The 26,393-nt window shown below is 34.0% G+C and overlaps 1 protein-coding gene across 1 annotated transcript; it reads right to left on the bottom strand.

The window, feature by feature from the left end:
- Positions 1 to 3,157: 3,157 nt before the first annotated feature.
- Positions 3,158 to 9,621, bottom strand: LOC139904380 (protein ROOT HAIR DEFECTIVE 3-like). The gene is made up of 22 exons (XM_071886315.1): positions 9,462 to 9,621; positions 9,301 to 9,367; positions 9,111 to 9,213; positions 8,934 to 9,004; positions 8,751 to 8,814; positions 8,604 to 8,669; positions 8,465 to 8,512; positions 8,324 to 8,386; positions 8,163 to 8,219; positions 7,870 to 8,028; positions 7,714 to 7,782; positions 7,550 to 7,641; positions 7,329 to 7,407; positions 7,067 to 7,232; positions 6,184 to 6,308; positions 5,830 to 6,092; positions 5,434 to 5,530; positions 5,171 to 5,326; positions 4,398 to 4,502; positions 4,052 to 4,146; positions 3,876 to 3,972; positions 3,158 to 3,722 (listed from the first exon to the last, which is right to left on the bottom strand). Exons 1-22 carry the CDS (start codon positions 9,619 to 9,621, stop codon positions 3,486 to 3,488), a joined length of 2,439 nt encoding a protein of 812 aa, XP_071742416.1. The 3' UTR covers positions 3,158 to 3,485.
- Positions 9,622 to 26,393: the final 16,772 nt, after the last annotated feature.

Consider the following 26,393-nt stretch of genomic DNA (forward strand, 5'->3'; position numbering starts at 1 on the left):
TAGAACATGCATACAAATGGATCTCTAATCAAACACAATCAATTTTAATCATAAAACATTAAATCTATAAGATAGAACGATCCAATATTCATAGTTTCACATTCAAGCAAACACTAAACTGATTTAGCCTAGCATATTAAAGTAGCAAGAAACAAATAAACAATAAAAACTAAGAGTATTCATGATTACAATGATAAACTGATAATAAAAACTAGTACCGAACGTTGTGAACAACTGAATAGAAGTAAAGAATGAGCAAATCTTCAATGGTAGGGTTTAGGTCTTCAAAGAACCCTTCAATTCGTAGCTAAAAAACTGCACACCCCTTTAGGGTTAAAAACCTCGAATATTTATAGCTGCACAAAAAGTCACCAGTTCGGGCCCGCATCGCGACCGCGATAAGGCCATCGCGACCGTGATCACCAAACTGCATCACGACCGTGATTCATTTATCGCGGCCGTGATTCACCCCTTCTCGAATTCCGTCAATCCCTACCAATGTATTACGACCGGAACACCATCCATCGCTGCCGGGATCAACTCCACACTCAGTAAAAAGTTGATTTCTCGCTTCCAATCATACTTTAAGCTCAAATATCACCAATACTTAGCAAGAAACAACCAAAACGTTAACCCGAAGACCTATGGAGCTATATTCATCATTTTATCTCAATTAATCACAAAAGTCTTCACATTTCCTCAAATAACGGACAATAAAGAACCGATATCGCGATGTAAAATATGTATAATTTGAGCGATATCATCCCTCATGTGACGATGATCTCGAATCAATAGATCATGCTCTCATCTTATGTAAGCATGTTTTAGAAATTTGGGATCGAGTCTACAAATGGTGGGGTTTCGGTAATCCAAAATCACATAATCTCGCGGATATTCTTAGCAATAATGGTCCTTCCTCAATGTCGAGGTGGGGTCATGAAGTTTGGTAAGCATTAAAGTGGACTAGTTTGTATCTTATTTGAAAAATTGGAACAAATTGGTATTTCAAGGTAAATCTTGAAATGCCCCGATGACACTAAACGAGATAACAACTATGTGTTTTACGTGGATTTCTAATCGAGCAAGAGACAAAAAGTTCGAGTGGTTAGCGTGGATCTCAAGCCCAAGCATTTATCTTAATTTAAGTTTGATATACTATTTCGTGTTATAGTGTCTTTAGTTTCGTGTTGTAGAGTCATAGGATAGAAAAGTTGCTTGCTTTGCAACCAACCAGTTTCGTGCTATTGTTGGTTCTCATGTATGTGTGGTTATGCCCTGCTTTATCGGGCCATCACCTTGTCTATGTTTCCTTCGAGCTTTTATAAAATTTGTTTGCCTTTCAAAAAAAAAAAAGTATATGTTAGAATATCCCATTATTTTTAATCAGTGCAATTATAAAACATACGTAAATAATAGAGAAAATATAGTTTTGAAAGGCATCCTCTCACATATATTTCAATTTTGAAAACACCAAATTTAATTGAAAAATGCAATCCCAAACTCCATTTGATTACAAGACTATTTGTAAGAAAATGGTTCATATAACAAGTGGAAAAGGGGTAGTAAAGTGGTGTAAATTCTTAATAAATGGTTCACAGTACAGCAAGAAGTAAATATAATAAACTATGAATTAAAATAAAAAATGGTGATTTAAAAATAAGAATAAAAAAAAAAAAAAATTAAAAAACAATAACCCAAAGTGTAGCTAATAGGTATTTGATCTAGGTCTCTGCTCTAAAGATTACCAAAGTGTAGAAGTGTTAGGAGTTATTAACGGGGGTTGAACGCGATGTCGACACTCGACACTCACTCACCTGATCATTTTCTTGATGCGAATCATTACAATCTTACCGCCCTTCAGGAAGAAACCAATCTGCGAATCCATACATCATGTGTGGTAAAACCCCCTCTCCCATATGGGAAGACGTACAAGTCACTGCCACTATGTCAGCTCCTTGTTGTTCCAAAGTGTAGAAGTAAATATAATAAATTGTAATAAATGGTGAAATATAAGTTTAAAAAATGGGTAGATACGTTCGTAATTGCTACATAAAGTTCATTGAATAACCAAGTGACTGATGGTAAATATTTAATGCAATTTTGAGTAATTTTGTCCAGTCATTGATGCGAAAGATGTAAACCACGATGACATATACCGACCTTTAACAATTACATGTTTCAAAACACAAGTTAAAATGATTATCAATGCATTCGCTTATTATCTTATGTTTGACTTAAATTTAGAGGTAGATATAATATAATGTCAGTTGAACCGATCGACTTTTGCAGCTGTTATAATTTTTATCTAACTCTTGATCGTTTGAAAAATTATCGCTGATCAGAAAAATAATATAATGAAAAAGATACATAGACAACTAATTTATGAAAAAAGAAAACTTTTTTTTTTATTGGCTGTTTTTAACTGATACTCTGTGCAGACAAATCTTCACACTTGCTGACTTGCATTTAAATTGTGCAATCTTATGAAGCATTAACCTCCTTTGTTATGCACAAAGCATGTTGATCTACTTGTAATACTTCACATTTTGGTCTTCATTTGTGTAGTTATAATCCGTGTATCTTTTGAAACGTTGAAGATTCCCTTATGACGTATGCACTATACAAAAGCAAAAAAGCCCAATTATATCTATCACTCCAAACCCCAAAGGGTGGTCTAGTGATTGGGTGCTTGAATATCTACAAAGAAGATCCAGGTTCAATCCTCACTAGTTACACTTTGAGCCTTGCCTTTGAAAAATAAAATAAAATCTATCACTCCATCAGTTTAGGAAATACGTCGGGACATCAACATGTGCAATGCAACTAATGCTAGTAGCTGACATAACAATGTCAAGTTAATAATATTTCACCAACAATCAACTTTTACTGTCCCACAAAGTTATAACATTTCATTTCACAAGTCACAAGTACACCATATATATCCATACGCATTGTTTAATGTTTCCATTCATTTTAGGTTACCATGATACAAACTTTGCATACAAAACATAGTTGATAACATCTATAACCAACGATGATACACTAATAATGTACAGTATCAAACAAATCACAACGTAAAATGATGCAATAAATTATTATTAGTGTCTGGTAATATAATAAAGCGAATACAGGTCCATTTGTTAAATACAGACACCGATAATCAAAAATATTACTCGTATAACATCTCTTTTTCAGTCATGTCTACATTATACAAACAAAAAACACAACATGTAACATGACCAAAAAGAAAGTTGCATGCCCCAACAAATGAAAACCGTGATATGTGGATCCTGAAAAATAATGGGAGACCCTAAACGGGCCAATTCTAGCAACATGTTCGGTCTTTCTGTATTCATGACCATTACAACAACTCGGCACAAAATATGACGCCTAATAATTATCCCTTGTGCAACCTATAGTAGTATAAAACCCAATAATCATATTTGTCAGATGAGAGCATGTTTTTAATACGGCATGGCATGAATCTACTGTTCTTTGACATGTCTGGAGAGACTCGTGTATTCGGTTCCGTTTTCCAAGGTCACATTAGACGATGCCGTTGAAGAAGCTACTCCTTGATAAGTCGCTGATACTTGAGACGTGTTTGAGGTGTTTCTTTGAGAATCAGTGGCAACGGGTTTTTGGCCTTCTTCTGCAAGTTTCCGAAGAAGGTTTGTGACGGTAGGAAGAATCTTTGTAGATAAAGACAAAATTCCTGGAAGCTGTACACAATGAATATAATTAAACAGAGATATAAAAAAAAAAAAAAAAAAATTTACTTCGCATTTGTTAGAAGGAATGACGATAGAAAATTAGAAATTACACGCGAAAGCTCTATCTCTCACTTTAATCGAGTACAATTGAATAAAACTCACCATGCCGTTGCGAAATTCAACAGTTATGTCTAGTTGGACCCACAAAGCTTTGGAAACGAGATAACCCACAAATAAAACAAGTAGCCACAATGGGTTCCTGCAAAAGAAAGCTAATAGGTGTGAATTTATGAATTTCAGTAACGAAAGAAATGGACACAGGAGGATATTTTATGAACCTTAAAAGAGTCATAAATTCATTAAATCCCAAGATCACCAAGGCAGCTATAGCCCATGGAGGTGGTAACCAGTTGTTATTGCGCTTATTAGCTTCCTGAAAATAAATCACATCAGTAATGATAAGAACTTCATGATAATACTATTTTATTTGTTTTACACATTGAAGATGCTAATTGGTAATGGTAAATAAACTGAACGCAAAACAATAAAAAATTCACAAAAAAATAATAATTTACTCTTGTTAGATCTTATCTAGCTTTGTAAGAGAATTTAGTTATTCTTTTGTAACTTAATGTAATAACCCAACGTACAGAGTGCCCATTTATCACTATATAAAAACAGTACCTGAGAAGCAATAGCTTGTGTAATAGTATACTCAGTCTCTCGTTGAAATTGGCTCCACAATGATTTGCATTGAACGGGAGTTATGAGTGTCTTCGTTGCTGGAACCTACATATAATAAATGAACAAAAAGCAACCAACTATTACCAAGTGAACAGCTAATACTTCCAATTTATACTGATGTGAACACTTTATTTGTTGACGTCCATAGATTTAAGAGAAAGAATATTTTGATATAACTCACACCTAGCCCGAGCATATCAAACAAATCCTAGCTGCATGCAGTTGTACTAGCAACTAAATAGTCAATTTCAACCCATTATGATTGGGTTAATTGGGGCTATGTTTCACACCAAATAAATCAAATGGGTCTAATGAAAAAACTTCGTTAAGACTGGAACTGTAGAGATAGATCTAGATGCGTTGAGAGTCACCCTGAGTAAAAAATCGTAATGTATACAACCTCCTAGATCGGTCTACTCAAGATATTATGATTTATAATTATTAATTTAGTAAACACTAACATCATTACACAATAGATAACGCATACATTTTCTGTAACTTCTGTTAATACAGGAACACCGTCTGTGGGTCAATCCAACCTAACCTGGCCTGTTTCAACCCTTCCCAAAAAATACCTGTTTCAACCTGATCTGTTTTGACCTGTAACTCACACTGCATGACCCACCCATCTTGCCACCTCTATTAGTAACATGTAAAGACATTAAACACATCCTCAGCCTAGATAAATAAGTATTTCTGGATGTACAGCTTACCTCTTCCCATGTGCTGGAAGCCAACGGATCCTGCGTGGAGATACTCTTGCTCGTGTCCTTTTTGCGATCCACTAATGCAACAACTAATGTGTCCCCAATCTTATCATCATCCACATCCAAACGAATTGCAGCCAATACAGAGAGCAACTTCAAAGACTGAAACAAAAATACCAAATTAGCATATGATCATAAGCCACAATTGACATGGGATCAGATATAGTTTTGGCTAATTATCCTTTAGAGACTAATGAGGTGACTCTTACAGAAGACCGAGCTGTTTTGGTAATTGTCCTAATATCTTCCTTTCCAGTCCAGATTCGTGGCATGGAATCACTATCGTGATTGAACAGGGATGTAAATCTGCAAAAGTTTAAGACATAATAATGATAAGGTACAATGAAATCACCGCAGTTATGATGGGCATAAATAAATCAAACAAATTAGCAGACATTGAGCTGGGAACGAACCAAAACGAAATGCACATAAATACGAACCAGAATTCAAATTGGTTTGGTTCCAACTTGGTAAACATCTAACTGAATAGATACATGGGTTATCTTACTTAGAAAAACACAAGCCTATAACGTTGTTTTAAAACTGAATATTTGAAAAACACAAGGCCAAACTGAGTTTTGCACACCGTTATTAGCAGGTTATACCTCTCTTTCATACGGTAAAGAGCTTTGCCCGCTTCTTCTTTTGTTTTCCCTTCAACTATCCCTCTAGCATAATTTTCTAATTTTGAAAGCATCGCCTCATTAGATTGTTCGTCCATTTCAAAACCAGAAAGTGCAACAGAAAACTCAGAGACAGCTACTTTAGTCTCATGTTGAAATAGTTTCCTTATTGCGGGCCAGGTATCATCGCCACCTCCTTCTAGTAGGGCTCCAACAGGTCCATCCAGTGCCTCTTTTAATTTCGACTGCACAGAAATTTAAATTATTATATTACTTCATTAATCAAGTGATTGTCAAAATTTAAGGAGTAAGGCCATAGTTCAAAGGTTGATATACCTCATAAAGTGCATTAAGTTCGGAAAGCTTGGCAGTTCGAACTTCAGAAATATGTGAATCTATATCACGTGAAAATTTATCCCTTAGTTTAGACGAATCCCAATCAGCCTGTTTGATAGCGGCATCTGTGGAATCAGTAAAATAACACGTCACATGCTTGTTATGTACATGCTATACGTAAATTACTGATGATGATCACCGGTATAGGCATATAGCTTATAAAACAAAGTGACAAACTTTTTGACACCAAGTAACATTGCCAAAAGAACATTAACTTGGCATTCCACATGCTTGTTAAATTGCTTAAGATTCAATATACAGCAATCAAAGAAAGAAACTTTGACCCATTTGCTTATGAATGGGTCGAGTTGGGTTTATGTGTCATTTATATAAGATCAAGCGGTTAAAATAGAAGAAAACTAGCTTAAAAGAAATAGGTTGACAGAGTCGATAGTCATCAAAGGTTATTTACGAATAAAACCTCCTAAATCATGTTTTTTAAAAAATTAGATTAGTAATTAAACTGTATAACTTTTGTAATGATACTTGACAGTCTAACACCCTAATCTTTGGTTCTTTTATTAATAATCGAAAAAAAAGAAATGCACAAGACTTGTTCCAGTCAACCCAACCTGGCTTGTCTCAATTACCAAAAAGTACCCTTTTCGATCCATTATTACTCATCTTTAACCCAGTAATTAGCCAACAATAACACCAATGTTGTGTATACATATATCATTCATAGCCAAATCTAGTAAATCAACAGCTAATTTCAATACTCACAAAAGCGAGATTATTAAAATTATATTCTCGAATATAATGAATGTATGGATTGCATTCATTCTCACAAGGGAAAAGAATAGGAAATGCCATTTATTTGTACCTTTGCATTGCTCATCAAATACTCCGATGAATGATCCTCTGCAATCGCGAGCAGCATTTGCAAACCCGTGTCCTCCAATCAAAGCATCATGAAGCGCTTTCTTGAATTTATCAAGTGTCTCTAATTGTAGGTGTTCCAGCATCAATTGATAGGTCGGTTGAACAAGCTGGATAAAGCATAAGACAACAACGAATGAGTCCAACAAAATATGAAACACATTTAGCAACACATCACATATTTTAAGAATCATTAACATAGGTACTTGAATCAACTTCTCTTCCAACTGCCTTCGCTTAGCAGTTCTCACTCCATCTTCAAAGTAAGTAGCCTCTTCATCATAACTAAAATAAAATACATTAAATAAATACTTGGTAAAACGGGAGTATATATGATAGCACTATAATCACATTAATATGTTAATTTGTTATCAAGACACCATATTCCATGATGAAACATATGCAATATCGCATATGTAATGATCACCTGGATAAAGAGGTGTCAATCATTGAACTTAGCTTCCTTCCAAAGCCGGGCACTATATGAGATTGTACAGCTTCTTCTAAATCACACCAGTCCTGCTTAATAGAAAAAAAAGTTTGATTAATAAAATGAGTTCAGAGCTTGTAAGTAGACTTTTTTAGTTGTACCTGGTTTGTTACAAATAAAGAGTATTTCTCGTTAGCAATTTCTTCACATCTTACAGTGGCCACCATCACCTGCAAAGCTAGCAGAAACGTTAATATCCACATAATATGTGGACCCTATTAGGAAGTTTCGGAAAAGTTGACAGTTATAATTTTAACCTTGTGAGCAGGCAAATCAAGGTCTTTGTTCTCCTTAATAACTTCCCAAATTTGTTGGGCACTATAAGAAAATCCTGAAGCTGGAACAACCCCCCTCCTATCTCCCGCAAGCCCATTAGGTGCAATAGATTGGAAGAACCTTTCCCTCAAACTAGCTACCTTTAGTAAAAAAAAAAAAAAAAAACAAAATAAAAACAAATTACATATTTAAGAAAACACAAACAATTCAAGACCGACTCGAGGAATATTCAAGATCAACTTGATAGGATACCGACTAAAAATGACAAGCATACCTGCTCCTTGAATTGTTCTTCTTTTTCTTCATAGCTAGAAAGGGCAACAACTTCTACCTGGTCAACAAGTTGGAAATTATAAATACAAAGTAGATATATTTTCCAATCACGGGAAATAATAATTCCCAAAAGAAATTAACAACATCATCATGATATCTTACATTAAAAAAATCACTTAGTGGAGTCTGTTTGTGGGCTTCCGGTTTGGGAACAGAATCCCATATCTGAAGCGTAGAACAAAGGATTAGAAGCATCACAATTGTGTAAGGCTTTGAGGAAACAGGACAATAAAGCTAACTTACCTTTTGAATATCTTCCCTCAAAACAGGCTCGAGATTTTCAAGAGGTGTCTATACAGAAACAAATAGATAATTATATCAAATGCAATCCAGCATTTTTATTCTCTAATCAACATTAGACGCAATAATAGGATTAACATACCCTTGTTTTATCACGTATAACAAACGTTAATGTTGTCTTACGTGGACTAAATAGTCGCAACATAACCTGAAAAACAGTAAGTATAAGTTCAATGGTTTGCCATTACCAAACAAATTATAAATTTGTAAACATTTACAGACAATGCACCTGAAATACAGTTTTCAGAAGAGGTTTGTTTGCAGCCTGCTCACGCCCGATATCATGACACCACCTGCATAACACATTTTTCCCAAAGAAAAGCAGTTAAAACTTTTATATTTTATATATATGAATAAAAAAGAAAGACATATCTGCATGCTATATCAGACATGAGACAACCAAAAAGCTTACATGTTTATAAGAACTATATCTGAAACAGCAAGCGCAAAAAGCGCACTCTGCTTCTCAAATGCAGTATCATCCTGGGAAAGTAACAAAGCATGATGAGTAAACATAATAAATGATGCAACAACCATAGCTACTTGTGAAAAAGAAAAACATAAAACTGAACTAAAAATAAGTACTAACCTCTCCCCGTTCTCTTCCATCAGTGCCCTCGAGATCCATCACTATAGTGCAAGGTTCAATACCAACACATCTTGCCATCCATATACCTTTAGTGGTTTGAGACCTGATAAAATAGCAATCCAAAAACTTATAAAATAAAGAAAAACACAAAAAAAAAAATAGCTAAACCGCGAGCAAGATAGATACATGCCTTCCCCTATAAGCATCCATTTCTCTGAAGTTGGTGTGAAAAAGATTGTTCAGAAGTGTGCTCTTTCCTGTCACAAACACAGTCAAACTTTTATATAATGCAGTCTCGAATATTTACATTGACGAAAGACCCCACTTTTCAACAGGTTACAAAAGACGTACCACTACTTTGAGGTCCCATGATGGCAACGACAGCATAAGAAAGCCCACACTCGGCCATTCTAACTTGCTTGATAAAATTGTCAAGTCCTTCCGCATTAAAAGTACCATCTCCTTCTATAAGGTGTGTTGAACAGCAACCAGCTTCTTTATCTACATTCATATTCATATATTTAAAAAAAAAAAAAATTAAAAAAAATCATCATCTCATAACCAAATACAGCAATTTAATTACAACACCTAATTTCCAACAAAGGACTTGCTAATAGCAACATACTGCACATTAAAACATTTATCTTTACATGATCCTAATTCGATATATAGAGGTTACTTTTATGTATGTATGTATGTATGTATGTATGTATGTATGTATGTATGTATGTATGTATGTATGTATAAATTTGAATATGTAATTCACCATTCTTATTCATTTAAGTACAATGCAACTTAATCCTTCAATCACCGTCCAGATCTCATTACATCCAATCCAAGTTTTACTAAAAGTTAACAAAAAAATCCCTAAAAAATCAACTAACTCGATTAAATCCAAAATTACTAAACGATAAACAATCAATAGTTCAATTCGAGAAACAAATCAAAATTGAAGTCCAGTTGCAAGTTTTCATAACTTAAAACGAACATTGTTGAATCAATCAAAATATATGTGATCAAAATAAAAGTTAAGTTGATGAAAACTGATTGACTTACCCATGGAAAAGTCGTTAAATCCCGAGATTTGATTTGAATTGAAATTTGTGCAGTTGATGTTGAAGAAGGAAAAAGAAAATAATAGTAATAAGTGCGATCTCAAGGCAGGTCAGAATAAGCAGAAAGCTATTACCTCTTTGTTTTATTTCCGTGTCTTATTATTATAGAGAAGATAAAAAAGAGAGAAAGTATTACAGTGAAAAAAATTAATGATTTATAAAGTAGAATAATTTATCACACTTTACACCAAGCATGACATAAAAAATGTCTTTATTTTTTATTTTCATATTTTAGAACGGCAAAAACACATCCATTTTATTCGCATGGTGACTTACCCTTTTAAAGTTGACATTTTAACCAAGGAAAAGGTAACAACACTTTTTTTTTTTTTAATATAAGTAAGAAGTAATAAATATACTTTCAAATGTTATAAAGCAAAATGATATAAAACTAGTAAGAGTTAATAATTGAAATCTAGAAGTTATAATATAACTTGATTGATCAAGTGGTAATTGTTATGAGAGAGATGACATAAAAAAATATATTACTGTACAAAGGTTCGTGTATTTCTTCTTACAAAACCTATATACCTTGATGTATCAAGTGATATTGTCATTTGAGAGGATCATAATCAATCAATTAATATTTTTTATCATGTGAGGACTATGTATACGATTTAATTGATTGATCTCATGTCCGTTTTTGACTCTTTTCACTTGCCATCGGAAACAAGGTACCGATAAATTTTGAACATGAGACTTCTGGTTGATATAACAACGTTATATGATTAGTGTGGACGGATAACGAGCACTCTTACATATATTTAAACAATGTAAAAAGGATAAAGAATATAAGTGTATTTATTTATTATATTTTTTTGGGATTACATATTGGAAGGGCACCTAAATTTATTAAAATATTTTTGTAGGTCACGCCTTATTTTATAGATCGGAGAAGTTTACAATTTTTGTTAAATATATACCAAACACTTATTAATTAATCGGAATCATCTAATAAGACCCAAATAACGATTTATTTATTGACTAACATTATTATTTAAATTATTATAGTATTATCCAAATACATGAGTATGTTCATTTTATTATATTTTTCAGTTTAGTATTAAGCGTATTTGGTAGATATTCGTTAATATATAATGTTAGGTGGTCTACAAAATTATTTTCAAATATGAGTGTTCTACAAAAATATTTTAATAAAGTCGGGTGACCTCCAAATACATAATTTTTAATTATTAAAAAATGGTTATATTATATCTTAAAGTTGCATAATAATTTGTCCATTCACTAATTATCAAACACATTAAGGGTCTCTATTGAAATTTGATCTAACACGATTGTCCGTTTAGTAACTAGACTAGTGAAATGACCCGTAAAACTACGGGTTTGTTTAAACGAAACAGTTTAATAATATGTTTTAGGTATTAAGTGAATGTGAATACTAAAGTCATTTAATTTAAACATAGCATCTCTGTAGATGTCTTGGTTAAATAAAGGGTGAACATGTGACAAAAGCCTAAAATATAAAATGTAACATATTATAGATCGAGTGTATGTATTAGAAGAATCTAATCTTATAAATGTTGAATGAAAAGTAAAAGTATATAAAGAGAATGGTATGATAAACTATCTCATTACTATAACAACCATCTTGACATGTTTGGTTGATCAAAAAACTACATTTATGTAAAGTTTGAAACAAAAATGTCTATATATTTTCCATCCATAATATTATTACAATTACATACAATTCCATTACATTACAATGTGTTTAATATTAAAAGCAAAACTTTGATGAAATATACACCACTTGTAACTTCTTTCTCTAGCCTTTTAATTCAAAAGCGAGCCGGTTCACCTACACTTAAACCAAAGAGAATAACAAAAAAATTATTTCAAGTTATACTCGTAGCATCCAAACCTCACCATACACAGTTACACATATTCAATCGGTTCATAAGTTACCCAATTCAAATCTTACACTTCTAGGTATGACGAAACAATATACCAACATTCATCATTCGCATTTGTTTCCATGTAACCCATCCAAATATATACCAGAAATTTACCCCTTCAACACACTCAGGAAAACTGTAACCGATTTAACCCTTCAAGTGAAAAGGCATCGACACTGAAACTCGTTATAAGCTTTAACACAATCTACCAACAATGATCAACTCATAAGTCACATCACAAAGCCACTTTAAATAGATGGTATGCACTTGTATCAATTTTAGTTTAAAAAATCATCTTCAAAGAGCCAAACATAACAGTAGCAAACATGTAGAATCAATTCAAAAGAAAAATAGTTAAGGATATAAAATAAACTCATATCTATCTTAAGAAAGTGCAAAGTTCAGAAGACACTTTTTTAACTTGAAATTTAATCGAACACTTTGTGCAGCATATGGGTGTTCACTAAACAAACATAATCTTCATCACAACATCATTTTATCATGAAATATAGATTTAGTAACTGATTTATGAGTGTTTTTATAAGAATGCAAAAGAGCATATTCAATAAAAATGGATCCTTATAAAACATATTCAACATAAAATCTAATGAAGTATGCACTAATTTTCAGAAACGAAATGATTACATCATATCAGGAATGAAATTTTACCTTGCGGCAGTTAGTTTGATGCAGAACATCTACATCAAAAGGGAACCAAGCATTTGATCGAACATCTTGATGACAACATTTCTGAGAAAATTCATGAAACTAAATCACAATGCAAAGAAACATAAAATTTGAATCAAATGATACGTTCAAACATTCAATTGGCAATTTTCATTTACTAAAATTACAGTAAATTAAATAATAAAGAAAAAGTCACCTTTGAAAAAACCATAAAAAAATTTGAGACAGCTACTTCCTCCTGTATAGATATTTGAAAATGTGCAAATAATAGAAGTTAAATGCAATTATTTTCATCTTTTTCATGCCTTACTGAATTTCCCATAACACTTATTATTCATTGCCTTTAACAAAACAAAGAAAATACAGATCAAAGAGGTAATTTTATTTATGTAATTTTATCGAGCACCTGGTGTGCATTAAAGAAATGCATACCTTTGGTTAATTTTACATTTACCTTAACGGTTTGAATAGATTGAATTGTACATTCATACGATTATTGGGTTTTTCATCCATCTTCCATCTTCAAATTCCACCATCATAATCTGTAACAAACACCAAGTCAACATACCAAATAAAAATCAAACCTACCAAATAAAAATTTAAAAGTACCAAATCAAACTAACAAAGCACAACCACTAATAATACAAACAAAAAAATCAGTATTCGAGCAACGACAAACCTGCTTTGAAAAAGTCGTATACCTTTCAAGCGTTTATGATAGCCTGCATCCAATTCAACTATATTGAAAATACAACTTATTCTTGAAAATATCTCAAGTAAAAAAATGCATTCTTACTAAAATCAATCGTCAAGAAAGAAACAATGAGAATCATGATGAATAAATGTATAGAAACAAAAAATTAAGTTCCTGATCGATTAAGAAATATGTCAGATCTTATGGAAATTTCCTGCAAACAAATATAACCACTCTCAAATTCTATCTACAAAATCAAAATCTTACGGAATGGTGAAGTGTAAACCCTAAAAAGAACGGTACGTACCTGGCAGAGTAACCATAGCAAAAACGACGAAGCAGTAGATAGAAACTAAAATCAAAGTGCTACTTGTTAAATATGAAGGCAATAGATGGAGAAGAATTGATAGCAATATGCAGAAGAAGATGAATATATATTGAGAATATGAAAGATGAACCCTAAATTAATTTTAGAAATCAGAAGGTTGGTGATTATGGTACAGAAGGTCTGGTAGACCAATCTTATCAAAGCTTCTTCTGTAAGCAGCTTCTTAGGTACGCTTTTTTAAGCTAGTTACGTAAATACTGAGTAACTGGAACAGATGCAGCGAGCGTGAGCCGTGATTTTTTCAATATAAAGAAAACCTAATTTAGAATAGATACATATACGAAGTTAAATAATTAATATGGTTTTTTAAATTATAATAAAATAAATTCATTTATGACATCACTTAGAGGTCCTAGATTTTTTTCTTTTTATTTTTGATTTTTTCTTAACAAATGAAATTGCTTTTTTATGATGTCATTATTTTAGCAATATAATAGAATCTATAGATGTTAGAAATCCATCGAGATAAACATAAACATAAACAACTTTATTGAAATGTCCCGTTCATATTGATTATAAATGTTCCATATTAATTGATTTCGTTGCTAGGTTTTAACCTCTATATGAGACGTTTTTCAAAGACTGCATTCATTTTTAAAACAACCATAACCTTTATTTTATCAATAAAGGTTTTAAAAACATTACGTAGATTATCAAATAATGAAAATCTAAAATATACTGTTTACACACGACCATTACATAATGGTTTACAATAGAAATATATTACATCGACATATGTTTCTTGAATGCAGTTTTTACACAATATCATACAAACATGGACTCCAAATCTTGTCCTTATTTTAGTATGCAACAGCAGAAGCTCTTAGTATTCACCTGAGAATAAACATGCTTTAAACGTCAACAAAAATGTTGGTGAGTTATAGGTTTAACCTATATATATCAAATCGTAACAATAGACCACAAGATTTCATATTTCAATACACATCTCATACATAGAGATAACAATCATTCATATGGTGAATACTTGGTGATGCGTTGAAACAGTACCTTTATTTATGAACGGATTTGAGTTGTTTTGTTACACGAATTAATTTATTGTATACATGGTATTTTAACGATTTTAGGTTGGTTTCAAACATATATAGGCAACTAGTCCTATCCGTGTAGTTTAGTTTGTTGGTAAATCCGGTTCGTTCCACAGGGAGAAACGTATTCAAGAATTTAATGACAATTAATTATACTAGAAAATGGGGTTTTAGTTGGTTTTTGGTTTTGGATGATTTAAATTAATAAAAGGTGAATTAATGTAGTGTTTACTATTATAAATATTATGACTTAAAATAAATTAATATTAGTGTTAAAGTAATTAATTAAAAATTAAATTTAAATAAAAAATCGAAACAGTACTGGTTTAAAGTGTACGCGTTTCGCGTGTATGTATACGCGTTCCGCGTATGTGTTGGGACTACGCGTTTCGCGTGAGGTTATACACGATCCGCGTAAGCTATAAACGATGTGACAAAATAGTAGTGTTTAAACTGAAGGAGATTAAGTTGTTTTTTTTTATTTTTCTGAATAATAATATGTAAAAATAATAATAAAAATAATTTTACAATATATATAAATATGAGAGTGTTTACTTGAATGTGTCACCTCTAGATCCATAGATTGTTTTAAGTTTAAGCTCGTATTAAAATGTTTAGTAATAAACTTATATTTTCCTGTCGAATAAATATAAAGTTTCGACTAACTAAATCAAATCCAATTTTCATTTGATTTTATTTAGATAGTTACTAGTCCCTAAGTATTTAAATTGAGACCCAACCCAGTTTTGACCTTCGCCAAAACCCAAATCATAACGGTTTCCCTTTTTACAATTTCACTATTATATACCTAATGATATTACCCAAACCACCGAACTTTATTTCTAATTTAGTGTTAGTAAATTATTCATGAGTTCGTCTAAATCACTTTTAATGTTGAAGCTTAATTTGTATAAATAAAAACAACTTTCGTTATTTTTATCTAATAAATTAAGTGACAGGGGTTAATTTATCCAAGTACATAATAATAGTTCTTTTAATTAGGCTCAATGTTAAAAATACTTAAGTTACATTTTTACTTTTACAAAAGGTAACAATCCATTTCACTAGGGGCTCTACATCTAAGTGAACAATAGGGAAATTTAGCTACTCATTATACTAGGGTAAACATAAAAATATAAATATACAAACATAATAATAATGATAAAAATTGATAACGATAATTTTAATGGAATCTACATCTAAGCGAACGCTATGGGAATTTACTAACTAATCATGATAATGATACGAGAGTAAAAATAATAATACATAAATATAAACATAATAATAAGTAACAATGACAATAATAAAAATGAAAGTAACAAACTTACAAAAGGTCTTCAATTTAATGATTACAAATGGTAGAAAAATGGAAATGAAAGCACCCTTGCACTCGCACAATAATACCCGTACAATATTGAAACTATCCTAATTGAGTTTGAAAGTAAATACAATACGGATATAAATTAAATCATTGATACAGAGTAAATTTGGAGATAAAATTGGACAGTATGTTGAGTTTGGTTGTTGAGTAATATTCTATACCTACGCTACTCCTATTGTCCTCCTATCTCTCCCTATATTAACTTCTGCTACTGATTAAATAGCATCTCCCTTGATCTGAATCTTCATTTTTAATTAAAAAGTAGATCTAAGGAGTTGTAATCCAGGCAAAAGTAGGAAAAGAAATATTAGTTTAGGTAAAAAGTAGCCGTCCCATGTGCTGTTGGAATCTAAATCTGAATATCGTCCAAAACGTACGCGTTTCGCGTAGATGTGTACGCGTTTCGCGTAAGGTATATTCATGAAAGTTGTAGATTTTTGAGTTACGGACGTCTAGACACCTGATTCGCCTTTTTTCGAGTCCGTATGATTTAGTTATGATTTTTTTCGTGCAGGCTCGCTGATTTCGTGATTTCGATCATTTTAACTTGTAGTCTTGAGGCGCGATGTTGTACTCTTTTGTTGCTCATTAGAAATCTTCATTTTATCTTCATTTTGATCTTTATATTATTGAAAATCTATAATAACATTTCATTCGATGCTTTGAACATTTTAACCAATTACAAACCGAAAACTACTCGAATACACATAAAATCATAACATTTGGGACTGATATTGCGACTAAGAATATGTATTAATTGAGCAATATCAAATTACCCCACACTTGAATGTTGCTTGTCCTCAAGCAATAACAACTTTTTAATAGACTCGGAATACTACACAATTTTCCATATCAATCATTCATCACAAACACACACCACACGAAATGAAAACACACGCTATATGGAATAATTTGGAAACACTACACAGTATTTATTGGATCACACACACACCACATGAAATGAAATTCTGACAACAGAAACAAAATAGAAACTCGTGATTAAAGTTTAAAAATTTGGATCCTTAGGGAAAATTGGACCTTATGAAAACGTTTTATGATTTTATAAAATGGCATGCTAGTTTTTACACTAGACACGTTTTCCGGTTTTAACCTCAAATTCCGGTTGAGGGTAACTGAAAACCGAAGCCTCAGTCGGCGATTAGCAAGCTATCCGCCCCCATAATTGAAGTATCATGGAACTTGAAACCGAATGTCCTAAAAATGGTTTTACACAATATAATTCATAAAATAGCATAAGTTTTAGAATAAAATTATATCGTGTCCAAATATCATCGGTGAACCATGAGTTTGCACACCTCAATTTGTTATGGCATATGTATGTTGACCGCGGTCAAACATAGATGCGGTTGATCTTTACGGAGATCATCCATCTGGGGATTAGATTCATTAGTCTTAAAAGCTATTTTGCAATGTGCCCCCCATTGTAAGAGACAGATCCATCTCATGGTTAGGATAAGTCTGACCACCAAAAACCCTGTTTGATGCTGAGGTGAGGTGGATTTCCAGCCGATGATAGAGATGACTTTTCAAGATTTTTCGTCAACCTACAGCTGTACTGGACTACATCTTCTAACATAAGTTAACAAGTGTGTCATTTTGGAAGACTTTACTTCCTTAACGAGATATTCAGGTTTATATATTCCAAAGCGATGATATTTACAATAAACTTCATAGAAACATGTGATAAATGATTCTAAACATATGGGTTTATAAATTCCCTTATACATGGTTTTCATTTTATATGTTTTAATCAAATAACTGATGTATATTTGTTTAAAAATTTTCAAAATTTTTCGTAAAAATGACCAAATTCTAAGTTCTCGAGAATTTATATCCCCACCCCACACTTAAGATTTTGTAATGCCCTCATTACAAAAAATCAGATAAAAAAAATATAAATTTGAGAGGACAAAAAGTGTACAGTGTATAGAACTTCCTTTGTTAAGTAATTGGATATTGTAAAATGCTTATCGTATGAAAATATCCAATCCGTTTTATCACAATAATACTTTCGTGTTTCGCTATGTCGAATCTCATCATCATAAGTACCTGTCAACAAATATGTCAATCACAAACGAGATGGGGTTGTACTTTAGTAGTACAAAAATTTTACCCCACACTAGAGTTTTTGTAAAGATAATTAAAGATAAGAATAAATTAACACACCATAAAAATCATTTTATACAAACAAATACAAAATAAATAATTCTAAAAATAAAAAGAAAAACTAGAAAAATGACCACGCATGGCCTCCCTGATCTTCCTGTTCTCGCTCCTGTTGCTGCCGTTGTTCGTTTAGGCGTTGTTCCTCGTAAAAACGCCTATAGGCTTCCTGACTCGCGGCAAGGGCAGCGTTGGGATCATAAGGTGGAGGTAGAGGGTCACCGTATTCTTGCCACTGGTGGTATGATGGAAAAGCTGAGGGAGCGTATTGTTGTGGGTTAGCTGCGTATAAATAAGCCTGATGATGCGCCCACTCTAACTGTGCTCCCTGGCCCCTCTGATCGTAGCGGATGTTTTCTAACATAGTATCCTGGGCCAGTTGGGTATGCCTAATATCCCCTATTTGCCTAGATAAACTAGTGTACTGTTCTTCTGATCTCCGTCCCCAATTATCATACGAGTTCCTTAAATCTAAACTCAATGAATTAAACGAATTTTGTAGCATATCGAAATCAGAAACACCTACGTTAGACGTACTAGCCTCATCTGGCTGTCTTCGTCTCCTCCTAGTTTCCCTAGCGGGTTCCTCATCCTCCTCCATAGGAGCGTGAGCGACTACTTCTTGCCGTCTCAAACTAATTACCCCACCCCTCACTTGTATGGCCTTAGCCGTCCTATACACGTCCAATCCTAAAGTTCTAACAGCTTGATTTACCGGTTGGATTGGAGGTTCTGATTCACTCGGGTCGAGTCCGAACCAGCTTCCTAGACACGTGATATAGTGACCCCCCGACATGTCACTCGTCCCTCGAGCACCCTTACCAACATGGGCCAAAAAGTAAGCAACTCCATAGGGTATACTAATAAATGTATCCCTATCTCTGATCGCATAGGGTATACTAATAATAGGTCCAGATAAATTTTTTTTTTTTTTCAACTTTATAAGTACTTAAATTTCAAAATATCAATTTTAAATTTATAATTGATGTAACGGAAATTTCGGTTGGTACACCTAGTCTTTATCCGTTTATAAATTTTCAATTTTAATTTATAATTTAATACTTCAAAAGTTAACGTTTTAATATTTTTCAAAAACAACTTGAAAATAAAACACTCCAATTTTTTTTTTTTTTTTTTTTTAAAAAAATATTTTATAAAAGAAAATTAATATTTAGAATTAGAAACAAGTACATGAAAAATAAAAATTAAATGAATTTAAAATACACACTATTTTTTTTTATATATATATACTTTTAAACCAACTAATTTTCAAACTTAAAACTTTGTTTCCTATCAACTAGGTAGAGACAATCTCGGTTGTTACACCTATCATTACCCACGACAAAGGTTTATAAGTTATATATTTTTACAGTTATTGATAAAAAAGTATAATTTTAGTAGTTTTGATTTTTCTTCTGTTTTTGATGGTTTACCATATAAAAGATATATTATGAATCCAACAATAAATTTCGTGCAATTTGAAGAACGACAATTCAGTTATTACACTTAGCATTATCGTTTTCAATGAAAACATGTTAAACTCAAGGTTTATCAATTTTAAACGGTAGACCCTTTTTAATAACATCACAGCAAACAAATACAAACTAAAACACACCAAAACATAAACACACAAAAATTCAAAAATACAAAAATGCACAAAAATACAAAAAATGCACACAAAAAAACAATTGGCGAGAAAAAGACTTAGATTGTGAAACCGCGTTGATTCGCCTCGTAGTGTATTCGCATCATTTTGCCCCCCATGGCTTCGTAGGCGTAACCTCGTTGGTTTAAGAGGTTTTCCTTTGAACATTTAAAAGGTCCTTCTCGGCATAAGGTTACGTACTCGAAATTAGAGTCTGTCTGGTTCTTTGGACAATTTCCATAATAAGCTGGTTTTCCACATTTTACACATTTGCCCAAATGACGCGCTCGACGTTTCTTAGCTGATTTTGATTTTCCTTTGGCATAATTTTTCTCGTTAAGTTCTTGCCTTATTTCTTTACTCGCCTGATCGCATCTTCTCTTTATATCTAACACCACATCTCTCGGTAAAATTTTATCGCACATTAAAAAGAAGTGGTTGTAGACATATTGATTGCGCATCTTGAAAATAAACAATAAATAAAAACGAAAAGAAGAAAATAAAAAGGTAGAATGGAGGGAGAAGACTAGTTCTTTAGGGTCTGCTAGGGAAAGACCAATCTAACCCCACTCTTAAAGATAAAAATAAAAATCGAGAATGGAGTTTAAAACCTTAAAGTTACCCTGAATTTACTTGTCCTTAGGGTAGAATGTGATCTCGTCTCTTTCCGTAGTATTGATTCCTTCAAAGTATAATTTGAGTCGATGACCGTTCACTTTGAAAGTTCCACCGTCTTTGCTATATAATTCTGCATATCCAGATGGAAAAATTTGTTTTATTATATATGGTCCAGTCCATCGGGATCTAAGTTTCCCAGGTGAAAACTTAAAACGTGATTGGAATACTAATACTTTATCCCCTTGTTCAAATTCTTTCTTTTTTAATCGTGCATCGTGCCATTTTTTAGTTTTATCTTTGTATGTTTTAGAATTTTCATATGCTTGTAATCTTAATTCATCTAGTTCGTGAAGTTGTAAGAAACGATTTTCTCCGGCTTGCACAAGGTCAGTATTACACACTCTCAGAGCCCAATATGCCTTGTGTTCAACTTTGACAGGTAGATGACATGCTTTACCATATACAAGTCTAAAGGATGTGGTACCGATTGGTGTTTTATACGCAGTCCTAAAAGCCCACAACGCGTCGTCTAACTTGCGTTTCCAAATCTTAGGGTTGTTATTAACCGTTTTCTCAAGTATGCGTTTCAAGGCACGATTTGTGTTCTCCACTTGACCACTGGTTTGCGGGTGGTACGGAGTAGAGAAACGATGAGTTACGCCATACTTCTTCAACACCTTTTCAAGAAGATTGTTGGCAAAATGTGTTCCTCGGTCGGATATGAGCGCCTTTGGGATTCCAAAGCGTGAGAAGAGATTTTTCAAGAAGTTCACCACCACCCTAGCATCATTTGTAGGCAAAGCTTTTGCTTCAGCCCACTTGGATACATAGTCAACGGCTACTAGGATGTACTTGCACTTATGGGAACTTGGAAATGGTCCCATGAAATCGATTCCCCAAATATCAAAGATTTCACAAACTTGGATGCCGGTTTGAGGCATCTCATCCTTTTTTGTGATGTTACCCGTTCGTTGGCATGCATTACAAGTCCGAACAAAATTATGGGCATCTTTAAAGATCGTGGGCCAATAAAAGCCCGAGTCAAGGATTTTTCTTGCAGTGTGGTTTGGTCCGAAATGACCGCCGGTGGGCCCTTGATGGCAATGCTCAAGAATTTGTTGAGCCTCTTGTCCGTACACACAACGGCGAATTATTTGATCTGCACCAACACGAAATAGGTCGGGGTGTTCCCAGAAATAGGATTTCAAATCCGCAAAGAATTTCTTCTTTTGTTGGTATGAAAGTCCTTTTTGAAGAATGCCTGAAGCAAGATAGTTTGCAAAATGAGCAAACCATGGGATTTCAGATTCCTTGTCAACCCTCATTAGAGATTCGTCCGGAAATGTGTCCTTGATGATTGTATCATCGAGTTTATCTAATTCAGGGTTTTCAAGTCGGGATAAATGGTCGGCAGCTAGATTCTCGGCTCCTTTCTTGTCACGTATCTCAATGTCAAATTCTTGAAGTAAAAGAACCCAACGTATGAGACGATGCTTTGCATCTAGTTTCGAGAATAAGTACCTAAGTGCCGAATGGTCCGTGTAAACAATGGTCTTGGACAACACCAAATATGACCGAAATTTATCAAATGCATAAACAACTGCTAGGAGCTCCTTTTCCGTGGTGGTATAATTAATTTGAGCCCCCGTTAGTGTTTTGCTTGCATAATAAATTGGAAGAAAATGATTATCGGGTCGTTGTCCTAAGACAGCACCTAAGGCATAGTCGCTTGCATCACACATTAGCTCAAATGGCATACTCCAATCCGGTGATACGATAATGGGAGCTTGTGTGAGTTTTGACTTTAGAATCGAGAATGCATTTTCGCAATTAGAATCAAAGTCAAATGGAGCATCCTTTTCAAGAAGCTTGGTCAATGGGCGGGCGATTTTAGAAAAGTCTTTGATAAATCGCCTATAGAATCCCGTGTGACCAAGAAAGCTTCTAATGGCCTTAACATTCGACGGTTTAGGTAGCTTAGATATAACTTCAATTTTAGCTTTATCTACCTCTATTCCCGCACGAGATATTTTGTGACCAAGTACAATGCCCTCCTTTACCATGAAGTGGCATTTTTCCCAATTTAGGACCAAATTTGCTTTCTCACATCGGATAAGCATACGTTCAAGGTTAAAAAGACACGATTCAAAGGAATCTCCAAACACGGAAAAGTCATCCATGAAGACTTCCATACAATCCTCTACCATATCATCGAAAATTGCCATCATGCACCTTTAAAAGGTTCCGGGTGCATTGCATAAACCAAACGGCATGCGGCGATAGGCAAAGGTACCAAAAGGACAAGTGAATGTGGTCTTTTCTTGGTCGTTGGGATCAATTGGAATTTGGAAGTAACCGGAGAAACCATCTAGAAAGCAATAATATTCTTTCCCCGCTAATCGTTCAATCATTTGATCAATAAAAGGTAACGAAAAATGATCCTTTCTTGTGGCATCATTGAGACGTCTGTAATCAATACAGACTCTCCAGCCGGTAACCGTTCTAGTTGGAACGAGTTCGTCCTTTTCATTTAGAATAACGGTTGTACCCCCCTTTTTGGGTACTACTTATACTGGACTAACCCAAGGACTATCGGAGATGGGATAGATTAACCCGGCGTCAAGAAGATTGACTACCTCCTTTTTAACAACCTCTTTCATGTTGGGATTTAGCCTGCGTTGTCTTTGTACTACTGGTTTGAAGTCATTCTCAAGGAGAATTTTATGTGTACAATAAGACGGGTTTATCCCTAGAATGTCAGTTGTTTTCCAGGCTATAGCCTTTTTATGGGTTTTTAAAACAGAGATTAACCTATCCTTCTCGTTACCGGAAAGATGTGAAGCAATAATTACCGGTAATTGAGATGTACCTTCGAGATAAGCATACTCCAAGTGTTTGGGTAGCTCTTTAAGCTCTAGTACGGGTGGTTCTTCCAAGGAATTCTTTATATGGAATCTATCTTCATTCTTGATTTCCTCAAACGATTCCTCTTCCTTGGGAATTTCTTCTTTGATGGTCTCGTCATCCGTGACCACCTTCATCAACTCATCAAAATCTTTATCAATATTGAAGTATTCATTCTCACTTACCGGGGCTAACCCCGGGATATCAATTTTCAGTAGCTCCTGCAATTCATTATTGACACAAAGATCTATAACATCAATTTGAAAACAAGAGTCATCGGTGGAAGTGGGTCTTTTCATGGCTTTGTCAATGTGACAAATTATTCTCTCGTTTCCCACACCTAGACTCAATTGTTCTTTTTGGACATTAATGATAGCATCTGCAGTGTTAAGGAAAGGACGTCCTAAAATGATAGGAACTTTTGTGTCCTCTTGCATTTCTAGAATAACAAAGTTGACGGGAAAGATAAGTGAGCCAACTTTTACAAGAATATACTCGGCTATACCTATGGGAGTATCAAATGATTGGTTTGCTAATCGAATACCCATCCGGGTTGGTTTTAAGTCTCCTAAGTCAAGTTTTAAATATAACGAGTAAGGCATTAGGTTAACACTTGCACCTAGGTCGGCTAGTGCATCGTACACTACCGAATCACCCATCATACATGGAATGATAAAACTACTCGGGTCTCCCAACTTTGGAGGTACATTTTGTTTCTTCAAGATGGCCGAACACTCCTCATGGAGGAATGTGGCAGAAACGTCGTGGTATTTACCCTTCGAAGATATGAGATCTTTCAAAAACTTCCCGTAATTGGGCATATCCCTAAGAACCTCCGCGAGTGGCATGTTAATGCTAATTTGCTTGATCATGTCCGCAAATTTCTGATATTGACTCGCGAGTCTATCTTTCTTCAATGCTTTTGGGTATGGAATAGGTTCCTTATACACCTTTACTGGTGGTTCTTCACTTTTCTTCGATATGACCTCTGGTGGATCATCTTTTTCTTGTTTGTTGTCAACTTGCTCATCTTTATCAACCGATACTTGTAAAATAGAAGGAGATAAAGGAACTTCCGGGGACTTTAGAGTCTCCGGGTTAATAGTTAAACCACTTCTAGTAGTTATAGCATTTACATGCTCATTTCTTGTTTGGTTGTTGTTGGGATTCACTTGAGTATTTGAGGGGAGAGTACCTGGTGGTCTCTCTGATAGTAACTGTGAGATCCTTCCAACATATCTTTCTAAATTCTGAATTGTGGCTTGTTGATTTCGAATTTGCTGAGTTTGGAGCTCTGCATTTTGCTCGTGCTTAACCATAAAATCTCTCAAGAGATCTTCTAAACCGGATTTCTTCTCGGGTTGTGGTTGTATGAGTGCTTGTGGTTGTGGTTGATTGTGTTGGAAATTATTTTGATAAATTCGTTGAGGTTGATTTCGGTTATTTAAGTGATTGTAACCTGGTGGTGCATTTCTTTGATTTTGATTTGGGAAATTCCGGTTATTTTGGTAACCTGGATTTCCTCCTTGATAGTTATTATTATTTGAACCTGAAGGTCCTCCTATTTGATAGCTGTTTATAGGAGGATATTTTCGGTTGTTTGCTTCTATTGCTGGGAAATCATTGAAATTCATTTCACCTTTTCGCAAGTAACCTAAGAAATTTGCTTGCTCTTCCATTGTACTTTGATCACAATCTCTAGTAAGATGGGGACCTTGGCACAGTTCACACCCTACTCTGATAGCGTGCATTTCTTTGGTTACCTTCTCAATTTGCCTTGCTTGATTTGCTATTTGGACTTTTAAAGAAGCAATTTCATCATTACTTTCGATACTAGCAACCTTTGATGATCTAGAGAATTCCATCTCTTGATGCCAATTATGGGAATGGGCTGCTATATCGGCAATGATTGTGTGAGCGTCTTCAGGTGTTTTCTTCATGATCGAACCTCCGGCTGCAACATCTATATCTTTTCTAGTTGCCACATTGACTCCTTTATAGAATATTTGGACCTTTTGGAATGTATTCAACCCGTGTTGAGGACATACCCTAAGCATTTTGTTGAATCGGGTCCAAGCTTCATAAAGAGTTTCATTAGGCTTTTGCATAAAGTGGTTTATATCACTTTGCAATTTTGCTGCTTTTGAAGCAGGAAAGAATTCTGACAATAACTTATCCATCATATCATTCCAGTCTTCAATATAACCTTCTGGTAATGAGTCTAGCCAATCTCTTGCATCATCCTTTAAGGACCATGGAAAGATTTTTAAACATGTAACTTCATCGGTGACATCTTTGATTTTGAAAAGCTTGCAAATGCTTACAAACTTACGAAGATGCTGGTTAGCATCCTCATTTGGGGCTCCACCGAATTGGCATGTATTAGTCACCATGTGGAGAAATTGACCCTTTATTTCAAAACCGTCAGTCATAGTGGGTTGAATAATTGCGTGGCCTTGACCTGTTCTTGTTGCCTTCATTAATGCTTCCATCGTTTGATTTGTAGCCGCCATCTCTTCTTCTTCTTTAATAAATGGCTCTATGATTGGTTGGATAACTGGTTCAGAGTCAGATTCTAAGGAAAGTGATTGTAAATTCTCAGCAAGAGATTCTACTTCTTGAGCTCTTAAGCATTCGTGGAATTCCCTTTCGGGTTCAGGATATGAAGGAGTTAATTCAGTGTTGGAGGAACGTAAGTTCATGCATTA

Source organism: Rutidosis leptorrhynchoides, chromosome 4 (assembly GCF_046630445.1).
Source record: "Rutidosis leptorrhynchoides isolate AG116_Rl617_1_P2 chromosome 4, CSIRO_AGI_Rlap_v1, whole genome shotgun sequence".
Lineage (NCBI taxonomy): Eukaryota > Viridiplantae > Streptophyta > Magnoliopsida > Asterales > Asteraceae > Rutidosis > Rutidosis leptorrhynchoides.

What these genes read in the sequence shown, in the direction of transcription:
- LOC139904380 (XM_071886315.1), bottom strand. Translation starts at nt 9,621, where the DNA reads ATGAATGTAGATAAAGAAGCTGGTTGCTGTTCAACACACCTTATAGAA. An exon ending in ATGGATGCTTATAGGGGAAG is followed by an intron (nt 9,214 to 9,300) that starts GCATGTATCTAT and finishes CTATTTTATCAG; the next exon opens with GTCTCAAACCACTAAAGGTA. An exon ending in TGGAAGAGAAGTTGATTCAA is followed by an intron (nt 7,233 to 7,328) that starts GTACCTATGTTA and finishes TGCTTTATCCAG; the next exon opens with CTTGTTCAACCGACCTATCA.